The 12,351-nt window shown below is 51.3% G+C and overlaps 2 protein-coding genes across 2 annotated transcripts in view; one reads left to right on the top strand and one right to left on the bottom strand.

Annotated features, from left to right (window-relative positions):
• The window catches only part of LOC137352796 (complement C1q-like protein 3), a 171,088-nt gene that overhangs the window by 70,220 nt on the left and 88,517 nt on the right, over positions 1-12,351 (bottom strand). The window lies entirely within an intron of this gene.
• LOC137352684 (IgGFc-binding protein-like) overlaps positions 36-12,351 on the top strand; it is an 84,534-nt gene continuing 72,218 nt past the window's right edge. Inside the window, exons 1-2 of the mRNA XM_068018402.1 lie at positions 36-207; positions 3,710-3,757. Coding sequence (XP_067874503.1) covers positions 36-207; positions 3,710-3,757 — 220 coding nt within the window. The remainder of the gene's footprint in view (positions 208-3,709; positions 3,758-12,351) is intronic.

Here is a 12,351-nt window from a genome sequence, read left to right on the forward strand (position 1 = left end):
CCGCCCAGCGCCGCTCAGAGGGACAGCAAGATCCCATGGAGAAAGGGAGATTGGAGTGGGTGGGATTGGAGGAGGTGGGAGTTTACCTGATCCTGGACTCAGGATCACAGCCAGAGGCGCAAACACAGCGTTCAGGTAGAAATGTCCATGTGCTGAGGAAACTCTGGCGTAAATCAGAGAGGCAGCTCTGTCCGTCAGTCCCAGTCGGTGAGTTCCCTATCTCCATCTATAATCTCGCTTTCTCACTCTCTCCATCTCTAATCTCCCTTTCTCACTCTCTCCATCTCTAATCTCCCTTTCTTACTCTCTCCATCTATAATCTCGCTTTCTCACTCTCTCCATCTCTAATCTCCCTTTCTCACTCTCTCCATCTCTAATCTCCCTTTCTCACTCTCTCCATCTCTAATCTCCCTTTCTCACACTCTCCATCTCTAATCTCCCTTTCTCACACTCTCCATCTCTAATCTCCCTTTCTCACACTCTCCATCTCTAATCTCCCTTTCTCACACTCTCCATCTCTCTTTCTCACACTCTCCATCTCTCTTTCTCACACTCTCCATCTCTCTTTCTCACACTCTCCATCTCTCTTTCTCACTCTCACTGTCTCCATTTCTCTCTCTCTCCCCCTTTACACTCCCTCCCTCTATCCCTTATTCACTCCCCTCCTTCCCTTCCTCTGCCCCCCCCACCCCACCTCTCGGACCCTCTTTCTCCCTTTCTACCTCTCTCTCCCTCCATATTTCTCTCTCTCTGCCTATCTCCCTCCCTCTCCTTTTCTCTTTCTCTGCATCTCTCTCCCCTTCCTCTCCCCCTCATTCTCCCTCTCCCTTTCAGACCCTTTCTCTCTCCTCTTCCTCATTCACTCAGTCTCTCCCTTTTTCACTCCTCTCTTCCCCCTCCCTCTTTCTCAGTCCCTCACCTCTCTCCCTCCCTTCCTCTGCTCCTCTCCCCCTCTTTTTCTCCCTTTGTCTCTCGCCGTTTCGCTCTCTCTTTATCTCTTTTTCTGTCTCTGTCCCTTACTATTCCATTTCTCTTGCTCCTTTTCTCACTTCCTCAATCTCTCCCTTTTTCATCCCCTCTGCCTCTGTCCCCCAACTTCTCTCTCCCTCTTTCTCTCTCTCTCCTTTTCTCACTCCCACCCTCCTACCCTTTCTCACTCTTTTCTCTCTGCCTCCTTCTATCCCTTTCATTCTTTCTCTCCCTTTCTCCCTCCCTGTCCTCCTCTCACCCCCACCTTTCTCTCTCACGCCCTCCCTCCCTTTTCTCTCTCCCTCCCCTCCTTTTTCTCCGTCTCTTTCTCACTTCCTTTCTCTTTCCACCTTTCCATTTCTCTCTCCCTTTCTCTCTTTATCTGTCCCACTCTCTCATACTCCCTTTCCCTCCCTCCCTCTCTTCATTTCTCTCCCTCCCTGTCTCTCACACCACCCCACCCCTCCCTTTTACTGTCTCACCCCGCTCACCACTGCGAGTCTGTCCGTTCCAATCCCTGGGGGAACGTGTTCCGCCATGGATTTGCTCCACCTGATGATATCCTAAAAAGGATGGAACAGGGAACATTCCAAATGATGAAAAGCTAGAAACAGTGAAGGTCCAAAGAGACCCGGGGTTCCACGTATAAAGATCATTAAAATGTACTGAACAGGTACAGCGAATAATCAAAAAGCTGAATGGAATTCTGCCCTTTATATCTGGAGGATGAGAATACAAGGTGGGGGGAGAAGCCAGGTTTCAGCTTTACAAAGCCCTGGTTAGGCACACCTGGAGTTACTGGGAGTAGTTCTGGGAACCACACCTTCAGAAGGAGATTTTAGCCTTAGAGAGAGTGCAGTGTAGATTTACCAGAATGATACCTGAACTCCAAGAGTTAAATTACAAGGAGAGATTCCACACACCAGGGCTGCATTCCCGGGAATTTAGAAGGTTAAAGACTGATTTGATTGAAGTTTACAAGATATTAAGATGAACTGATAGGGTTGATAGATAGAAACTATTCCCGCTGGTTGGGTAGTCTAGCGAACAAGGGGACATGACCTAAACATTCGAGCCGGAGTTTTCAGGAGTGAAATTCGGAAACACTTGCACACACAAAGGGTGGGAGAAGTTTGGAATTCTCTTCCCCAAATGGCAATCAATGCTGGATCAATTGTTCATTTTAAATCTGGGATTGATAGATTGTTGTTACCCAAAGATATTAAGGGATATGGGACAATATGGAGTTGGGTCACAGATCAGCCATGATCTCATTGAATAGGAGAGCAGACGCGAGGGGCTGAATGGCCTCCTCCTGTTCCTGCGTTGCTCTGATTTGCTGGGGATTGATCGATGGTAGGTGATGAATTGATGGGTGCTAGGTGATCGATGGGAAATTGATTGATTCCGGGCTGGGTGATCGATGGGGAATTGATTGATTCCGGGCTGGGTGATCGATGGGGAATTGATTGATTCCGGGGTGGGTGATCAATGGGGAATTGATTGATTCCGGGGTGGGTGATCAATGGGGAATTGATTGATTCCGGGGTGGGTGATCGATGGGGAATTGATTGATTCCGGGCTGGGTGATTGATGGGGATTTGATTGATTCCGGACTGGGTGATCGATGGGGAATTGATTGATTCCGGGCTGGGTGATGGATGGGGATTTGATTGATTCCGGGCTGGGTGATTAATGGGGATTTGATTGATTCCGGGTTGGGTGATCGATGGGGAATTGATTGATTCCGGGCTGGGTGATTAATGGGGATTTGATTGATTCCGGGCTGGGTGATCGATGGGGAATTGATTGATTCCGGGCTGGGTGATCGATGGGGAATTGATTGATTCCGGGCTGGGTGATTGATGGGGAATTGATTGATTCCGGACTGGGTGATCGATGGGGAATTGATTGATTCCGGGGTGGGTGATTGATGGGGAATTGATTGATTCCGGACTGGGTGATCGATGGGGAATTGATTGATTCCGGGCTGGGTGATTAATGGGGATTTGATTGATTCCGGGCTGGGTGATCGATGGGGAATTGATTGATTCCGGGCTGGGTGATCGATGGGGAATTGATTGATTCCGGGCTGGGTGATTGATGGGGAATTGATTGATTCCGGGCTAGGTGATCGATGGGGAATTGATTGATTCCGGGGTGGGTGATTGATGGGGAATTGATTGATTGCAGGGTGGGTGATCGATGGGGAATTGATTGATTCCGGACTGGGTGATCGATGGGGAATTGATTGATTCCGGGGTGGGTGATTGATGGGGAATTGATTGATTGCAGGGTGGGTGATCGATGGGGAATTGATTGATTCCGGACTGGGTGATCGATGGGGAATTGATTGATTCCGGGCTGGGTGATCGATGGGGATTTGATTGATTCCAGGGTGGGTGATCGATGGGGATTTGATTGATTCCAGGGTGGGTGATCGATGGGGATTTGATTGATTCCAGGGTGGGTGATCGATGGGGATTTGATTGATTATGGGCTGGGTGATTGATGGGGATTTGATTGATTCCGGGCTGGGTGATCGATGGGGATTTGATTGATTCCGGGCTGGGTGATCGATGGGGATTTGATTGATCCCGGGCTGGGTGATCGATGGGGAATTGATTGATTCCGGGCTGGGTGATCGATGGGGAATTGATTGATTCCGGGCTGGGTTTTGGGTGATTGATGGATCAATTGCTGGGTTTTCTGTCCCTCATTGTTCTCTTCTGCTTTTCAGAGATGGGGACCATGAGGCTCCTGTGCATTTCATTGGCCTTTCTCCTCGGTAAGTTCTGATCTCAAAACATGAGCAAAAACCACCACATTGCAGCCAAAATCTGCTCTGCTCCCAAATTATGTGAACTATCTCTGACTTTGCAGAAATGTTAACCCCGTGATATACTTTCCAGTTAACAATGGACAGCTGGTGGCTGTGGATCAGGCGAGAGGGGGAACGGACGAGGTGGACAATGGGCGACGGGGGAACGGGTGAGGGGGGGGGAAACAGGTGAGGGGGAATGGAGGGGGGAGCAAGCGAGGGGGTTGGGCAGGTGGGGAACAGGTGAGGGGGAGAATGGGTGAGAGGAAGAATGAGTGAGGGGGGAACGGGCAGGTGGGAGAACAAGCGAGGGGGGAACCGGACGAGGGGGGATTGGGCAAGGGGAAACAGGCAAAGGGGATTGGGCGACGGAGGAACGGGTGAGGGGGGAATTGAACCATGGGAAACAGGCGAGGAGACATGGGCGAGGGGGGGAACGGGCGGGGGGAACAGGCGAGGGGGGGAATGACGAGGGGGAAAGGGCAGGGGAATGGACAGGTGGGGACTAGGTGGGGGGAACGGGCAAGGGGGGAACGGGCAAGGGGGGAACGAGCGAGAAGGAATGGGCAGGTGGGGACCAGGTGAAGGGGAGAATGAGTGAGGGGGGAAACAGGCAGGTGCGGAACAGGTGGGAGGGAACGGGCGGCGGGGAGAACAAGCAAGGGGGAGAACGGGCGAGGTAGGAACAGAACAAGGGGGGATTGGGCGAGGGGAAACAGGCGAGGGGGAATGGGCGACGAGGGATTGGGCGAGGGGGGAATGGGCAAGGGGGAGATTGAACCAGGGGAAACAGGCAAGGAGACATGGGCGAGGGGGAACAGGTGAGTGGCAACGGGCGAGGGGAGGAACCGGCGAGGCGGAATGGGCGAGGGGGGGGACAGGCAAGGGGGGGAGAACAGGCGAGGGGGGGGAATGGGCGAGGGGAAACAGGTGAGTGGCAACGGGCGAGGGGGAGAACCGGCGAGGCGGAATGGGCGAGGGGGGGGACAGGCAAGGGGGGGAGAACAGGCAAGGAGACATGGGCGAGGGGGAAACAGGTGAGTGGCAACGGGCGAGGGGGAGAACCGGCGAGGCGGATGGGCGAGGAGGGGACCAGCAAGGGGGGAATGGGTGAGGGGGAACGGGCGAGAGGAAACACGCAAGGAGACATGGGCGAGGGGGAACGGGCGATGGGGGAATGGGCAAAGGGGAACGGGTGAGTGGGAACGGGCGAGGGGGGTAAACGGCGAGGCGAAATGTACGAGGGAGAACGGGCAGGTGGGGACAAGGCAGGTAGCGAACGGTCAAGGGGTAGAATGGGCGAGGGGGGTTACAGGCGAGGGGGAGGAACGGGCGAGGGGGAGGAACGGGCGAGGAGGGGGATTGGGCGAGGGGGAACGGGGAAGGTGGAAAGGGCGAGGGGGGGTACGGGCGAGGGGGGGTATGGGCGGGGGGTGGGGGAAACAGGTGAGTGGGAATGGGCGAGAGGGGAACGGGTGAGGGGGAGAATGCAGAGAATGGGTGAGAGGTGAACGGGCGAGGGGGGGGAATAGGTGAGGGGGAGAATAGACGAGGAGGGATTGGGTGAGGGGAGAATGGGCAAGGGTGGGTAGGAAATGGGTGAGGGGATTTGAGTGGGTGGGGATTGGACGAGGGGGGATTGAGGACATTTGGAATGGGTGAGAGGGGATTGGATGAGGGGCCATTGAGTGGGTGGGGACTGGGTGATGGGGGAATTGGGCGAGGTAGGGATTAGGCAAGATGGGGATTGGGTGGGTGGGAATTGGTTGTGGAATGGGTGAGGTGAGGATTGGGTGGGGGGGGACTGGGTGTGTGGAATTGGGTGGGGAATGGCTGAGGTGTGGATTGGGTGGTTGGAGAATGGGTGAGGTGGGGATTGGGTGGGTGGGGACTGGGTGCGTGGGAATTGGGTGGGGAACGGCTGAGGTGTGGATTGGGTGGTTGGGGAATGGGCGAGTTAGGGGGGGGGATTATGTGGATGGCTTTACTTCCCTCTATTCACTAGCTGTCTCTCACTGAGATAGAAACATAGAAAATAGGAGCAGGAGTAGGCCATTCGGCCCTTGGAGCCGGCTCTGCCAATCGTTATGATCATGTCTGATCATCCAACTCAGTAACCTGTTCCTGCTTTCCCCCATATCCTTTGATCCCTTTCGCCCCAAAAGCTATATCTAACTCCTTCTTGAAAACATACAATGTTTTGGCCTCAACTGCTTTCTGTGGTAGCGAATTCCACAGGCTCACCACTCTCTAGGTGAAGAAATTTCTCATCTCAGTCCTGAAATGTTTACCCCGTATCCTTAGACTATGACCCCTGGTTCTGGACTCCCCCACCATCGGGGACATCCTTCCTGCATCTACCCTGTCAAGTCCTGTTAGAATTTTATAGGTTTCTATGAGATTCCCCCCTCACTCTTCTGAACTCCAGTGAAAATAATCCTAACCGACTCAATCTCTCCTCATACATCAGTCCCGCCATCCCAGGAATCAGTCTGGTAAACCTTCGCTGCACTCCCTCTATAGCAAGAAGATCCTTCCTCAGATAAGGAGACCAAAACTGCACACAATATTCCAGGTGTGGCCTCACCAAAGATCAAAGAAAATTACAGCACAGGAACAGGCCCTTCGGCCCTCCAAGCCTACGCCGATCCAGATCCTCTATCTAAACCTGTCGCCTATTTTCTAAGGGTCTGCATCTCTTTACTTCCTGCCCATTCATGTATCTGTCTCGATACATCTTAAAAGACGCTATCGTGCCCGCGTCTACCACCTCCGCTGGCAACGCGTTCCAGGCACCCACCACCCTCTGCGTAAAGACCTTTCCACGCATATCCCCCCCGAAACTTTTCCCCTTTCACTTTGAACTCGTGTCCCCTAGTATTTGAATCCCCCACTCTGGGAAAAAGCTTCTTGCTATCCAACCTGTCTATACCTCTCATGATTTTGTCCACCTCAATCAGGTCCCCCCCTCAACCTCCGTCTTACTAATGAAAATTATCCTAATCTACTCAACCTCTCTTCATAGCTAGCGCCCTCCATACCAGGCAACATCCTGGTGAACCTCCTCTGCACCCTCTCCAAAGCATCCACATCCTTTTGGTAACGTGGCGACCAGAACTGCACGCAGTATTCCAAATGTGGCCGAACCAAAGTCCGATACAACTGTAACATGACCTGCCAACTCTTGTACTCAATACCCCGTCCGATGAAGGAAAGCATGCCGTATGCCTTCTTGACCACTCTATTGACCTGCGTTGCCACCTTCAGGGAACAATGCACCTGATCACCCAAATCTCTCTGTACATCAATTTTCCCCAGGACTTTTCCATTTACTGTATAGTTAACAAGGCCCTGTGTAATTGCAGCAAGAGATCCCTGCTCCTGTACTCGAATCCTCTCGCTATGAAGGCCAACATACCATTTGCCTTTTTTACCGCCTATTGCACCTGCATGCTTACCTTCAGCGACTGGTGTTTGAGAACACCCAGGTCTCGCTGCATATTCCCCTCTCTCAGTTATAGATAATAATCTGCCTTCCTGTTTTTGCTGCCAAAGTGGATAACCTCACATTTATCCACATTATACTGCATCTGCCATGCATTAGCCCACTCACTCAACTTGTCCAAATCACCCTGAAGCCTCTCTGCATCCTACTCACAACTCACCCTCCCACCCAGTTTCGTGTCATCTGCAAATTTGGAGATATTACATTTAGTTCCCTCATCTAAATCATTAATGTATATTGTGAACAGCTGGGGTCAGAGCACCGATCCCTGCGGTACCCCACTAGTCACTGCCTGCCATTCGGAAAAAGACCCGTTTATTCCTACTCTGTGTTTCCTGTTCTGCAACCAACTTTCTATCCATCGCAATACACTGCCCCCAATCCCATGCACTTTAATTTTACATGCTAATCACATGTGGGACTTTGTCGAAAGCCTTCTGAAAAATAAACCACATCCACTGGCTCCCCCTCATCAACTATACTAGTTACATCCTCGAAGAATTCGAGTAGATTTGTCAAGCATGATTTCCCTTTCGTAAATCCATGCTGACTCTGTCCGATTCTACCACTGTTCTCCAAGGGCTCTGCTATAAAATCTTTGACAATAGACTCTGGAATTTTCCCCACTACCGTCAGGCTGACTGTTCTATAATTCCCTGTTTTCTCTCTACCTCCCTTTTTAAATAGCGGGGTTATATTAGCTACCCTCCAATCTTTAGGAACTGTTCCAGAGTCTATAGAATCTTGGAAGATGATCACCAATGCATCCACTATTTCTAGGGCCACTTCCTTAAGTACTCTGGGATGCATACCATCAGGCCCTGGGGATTTATCGGCCTTCAATCCCATCAATTTCCCCAACACCAGTTCTCTACTAATACTGATTTCCTTCAGTTCCTCCCTCTCACTAAACCCTGTGTTCCCCAACATTGCTGGTATGATATTTGTGTCCTCCTTTGTGAAGACAGAACCAAAGTATGTATTTAATTGGTCAGCCATTTCTTTGTTCCCCATAATAAATTTCCCGATTTCTAACTGTAAGGGACCTACATTTGTCTTCACCAATCTTTTCTCTCTTCACACACCTATAGAAACTTTTACAGTCAGTTTTTATGTTCCCCGCAGGCTTACTCTTGTACTCTATTTTCCCCTTCTTAATCAATCCCTTGGTCCTCCTTTGCTGAATTCTAAACTGCTCCCAATCCTCAGGTCTGTTGTTTCTTCTGGCTCTGCCCTTGACCAACCATGACCGGTCCCAGCACTGGGCGTTACCCAGACCATGTAAACAGTCAAACTCTTCCATCACAGTGATAGGGGATAATCACCCTCAAAAAAATAAAGTTTGCACAAAGCATTTTTGTACGATAGCGACCCACCTTCCACCTTCACCCCACAGACAACGCCACAGAAAATTGGCCCAGGATATAGTTGGATTGGAACACTTATGGGCCCAGTGTTAAGGGTGCTGCTGAAGTGATTTTTCATTGGTCTACAACTTGAGCCAATCAGGATAAGTGGATAGTGCAATGAACGTTCGCCTATTTGTTTAGCCATCAGTGGTGGCTGACTGAGTTTAGTGCTAACTCTTTCTCTCTATCTCTCTGGTCTCCAAGTCAGACATTCGTGTGTTTGAGCCCCAACTCTGGAGACTCCAGCCCAATAATCCAGGCCGACACAACTGAAATCAATGCTGCCCTGTTGGAGGGTCAATACTGAGGGAGCGCTGCACTGTGGAGGGTCAGTACTGAGGGAGCACTGCACTGTCGGAGGGTCAGTACTGAGGGAGCGCTGCACTGTCGGAGGGTCAGTACTGAGGGAGCGCTGCACTGTCGGAGGGTCAGTCCTGAGGGAGCGCTGCACTGTCGGAGGGTCAGTCCTGAGGGAGCGCTGCACTGTCAGAGGGTCAGTCCTGAGGGAGCGCTGCACTGTCAGAGGGTCAGTCCTGAGGGAGCGCTGCACTGTCGGAGGGTCAGTACTGAGGGAGCGCTACACTGTCGGAGGGTCAGTACTGAGGGAGCGCTGCACTGTCGGAGGGTCAGTCCTGAGGGAGCGCTGCACTGTCGGAGGGTCAGTCCTGAGGGAGCGCTGCACTGTCAGAGGGTCAGTACTGAGGGAGTGCTGCACTGTTGGAGAGTCAGTACTGAGGGAGCGCTGCACTGTTGGAGAGTCAGTACTGAGGGAGCGCTGCACTGTTGGAGAGTCAGTACTGAGGGAGCGCTGCACTGTTGGAGAGTCAGTACTGAGGGAGTGCTGCACTGTCGGAGGTGCCTTCTTTCAGATGAGACATTAAACCGAGGCTCCCGTCTGCCCTGTCAGGGCCGCTATTTGGAAGAAGTGCAGGGGGGAGTTCTCCCCGGTGTCCTGGGGACAATATTTATCCTTCAACCAACATCACTAAAAAAAATAATCTGGGTCATTATCACATTGCTGTTTGTGGGATCTTGCTCTGTGCAAACTGGCTGCCGCACTTCCTACATTACTACAGTGACCACACTTCAAATAAAGTACTTCATTGTCTGTGAGGTACTTTTGGACGTCCTGAAGTTCTAACTCTCTGTTGGGACACTGGTTCTGCTGGATAGACAACCTGAAAAATAAGGGCAGGCTTCTTGCTCTCACATTAAATGTTGTAAATCACTGCTCTTGACAGTGCACCCACCAATTTGCACAGAGCAAGATTCCACAAACAGCAATGAAATGCACGATAATTGGTGAATTGGGCTCAAAGCCATGCCCATCTAAATTGGGTGGATAGGGTGCTCCACTGAGCGAAGGCACATGTTTATTTTCTCACATTCATGGGATGTGGGCGTCGCTGGCTAGGCCAGCAGTTATTGCCTATCCCTAATTGCCCTTGAGAAGGTGGTTGTGAGCTGCCTTCTTGCTGGTGGGAAGGGAGTTCCAGGATTTTGACCCAGCGACGGTGAAGGAACGGTGACAGAGTTCCAAGTCAGGATGGTGTGTGACTTGGAGGGGATCTTGCAGGTGATGGTGTTCCTATACGTCTGCTGCCCTTGTCCTTCTAGGTGGTAGAGGTCGTGGGTTTGGAAGGTGCTGTCTAAGTAGCTTTGGTGAGTTGCTTCATTTTGTAGACGGTACTCATCTGTCTGGTACTGAAGCAACTGAGTCACATTGACAAAGGTCTGAATGAAGGATTTATGGAGAGTGATGTAGCTGGAACAGCTTGGCTAGGGGCGCGGCAAGTTCTGGAGCTCAGGTCTTCAGTACTATTGCCGGAATATTGTCAGGGTCCATAGCTTTTGCAGTATCCAGTGCCTTCAGTCGTTTCTTGATATCACGCAGAGTGAATCGAATTGGCTGAAGTCTGGCATCTGTGATGCTGGGGACTTCAGGAGGAGGCCGAGATGGATCATCAACCCGGCACTTCTGGCTGAAGATTGTTGCAAATGCTTCAGCCTTATCTTTCACACTGATGTGCTGGGCTCCCCCATCATTGAGGATGGGGATATTTGTGGAGCCACCTCCTCCAGTTAGTTGTTTAATTGTCCACCACCATTCATGGCTGGATGTGGCAGGACTGCAGAGCTTAGATCTGATCCGTTGGTTATGGGATCACTTAACTCTGTCTATCGCATGATGCTTACGCAGTTTGGCACGGAGATAGTCCTGTGTTGTAGCTTCACCAGGCTAACACCTCATTTTGAGGTATGCCTGGTGCTGCTCCTGGCATGCCCTCCTGTACTCTTCATTGAACCAGGGTTGGTTTCCTGGCTTGATGGTAATGGTAAAGTGGGGGATATGCCGGGCCATGAGGTTACAGATTGTGGTTGAGTCCAATTCTGCTGCTGTCGATGGATCACAGCACCTCATGGATGCCCAGTTTTACATTGCTAGATCTGTTTGAGATCTATCCCATTTAGCACGCTGATAGTGCCACACAACACGATGGATGGTATCCTCAATCCTACCAATACAGTCATGGACAGAAGCATCTGCAGCAGGCAGATTGGTGAGGACGAGATCAAGTATGTTTTTCCCTCGTGTTGTTTCCCCCACCACCTGCCGCAGACCCAGTCTAGCAGCTATGTCCTTTAGGACTCGGCCAGCTTGGTCAGTAGTGGTGCTACCGAGTCACTCTTGGTGATGGACATTGAAGTCCCCCACCTAGAGTACACTCTGTGCCCTTGCCACCCTCAGTGCTTCCTCCAAGTGGTGTTCAACATGGTGGAGTACTGAGTCATCAGCTGAGGGAGGGAGGTAGGTGATAATCAGTAGGAGGTTACCTTGCTCATGTTTGACCTGATGCCATGAGGCTTCATGGGGTCCGGAGTCGATGTTGAGGACTCCCAGGGCAATTCCCTCCCGACTGTATTCCACTGTGCCACCACCTCTGGTGGGTCTGTCCTGCCGCTGGGACAGGATATACCCGGGGATAGTGATTGCAGTGTCTGGGACATTGTCTGTAAGGTATGATTCCGTGAGTATGACTATGTCAGGCTGTTGCTTGACTAGTCTGTGGGACAGCTCTCCCAACTTTGGCACAAGCCCCCAGATGTTAGTAAGGAGGACCTTGCAGGGTCAACAGGGCTGGGTTTACCGTTGTCATTTCCGGTGCCTAGGTCGATGCCGGGTGGTCCGTCCGGTTTCATTCCTTTCTATTAACTTCGTCGCGGTTAGGTACAACTGAGTGGCTTGCTAGGCCATTTCAGAGGGAATGTAAGAGTAAACCACATTGCTGTGGGTCTGGAGTCACATGTAGGCCAGACCGGGTAAGGACAGCAGATTTCCTTCCCTGAAGGACATTAGTGAACCAGATGGGTTTTTACAACAATCGACAATGGTTTCCTGGCCATCATTAGACTAGCTTTTAATTCCAGATTTATTAATTAAATTTAAATTCCACCTTCTGCTGTGGTGGGATTCGAACCCATGTCCCCAGAGAAATAGCCTGGGTCTCTGGGTTACTAGTCCAGTGATAATACTACTACGCCACCATCTGCCTCATCTCCCCCTCTGCTTCTTTTACTGATTATCCTCAATCTGTGTCCCTCTGGTTACCAACCCTCCTGCCACTGGAAACAGTTTCTCCTTATTT

The sequence above is a fragment of the Heterodontus francisci genome, chromosome 39, assembly GCF_036365525.1.
Source record: "Heterodontus francisci isolate sHetFra1 chromosome 39, sHetFra1.hap1, whole genome shotgun sequence".
NCBI classification, from domain to species: Eukaryota; Metazoa; Chordata; class Chondrichthyes; order Heterodontiformes; family Heterodontidae; genus Heterodontus; species Heterodontus francisci.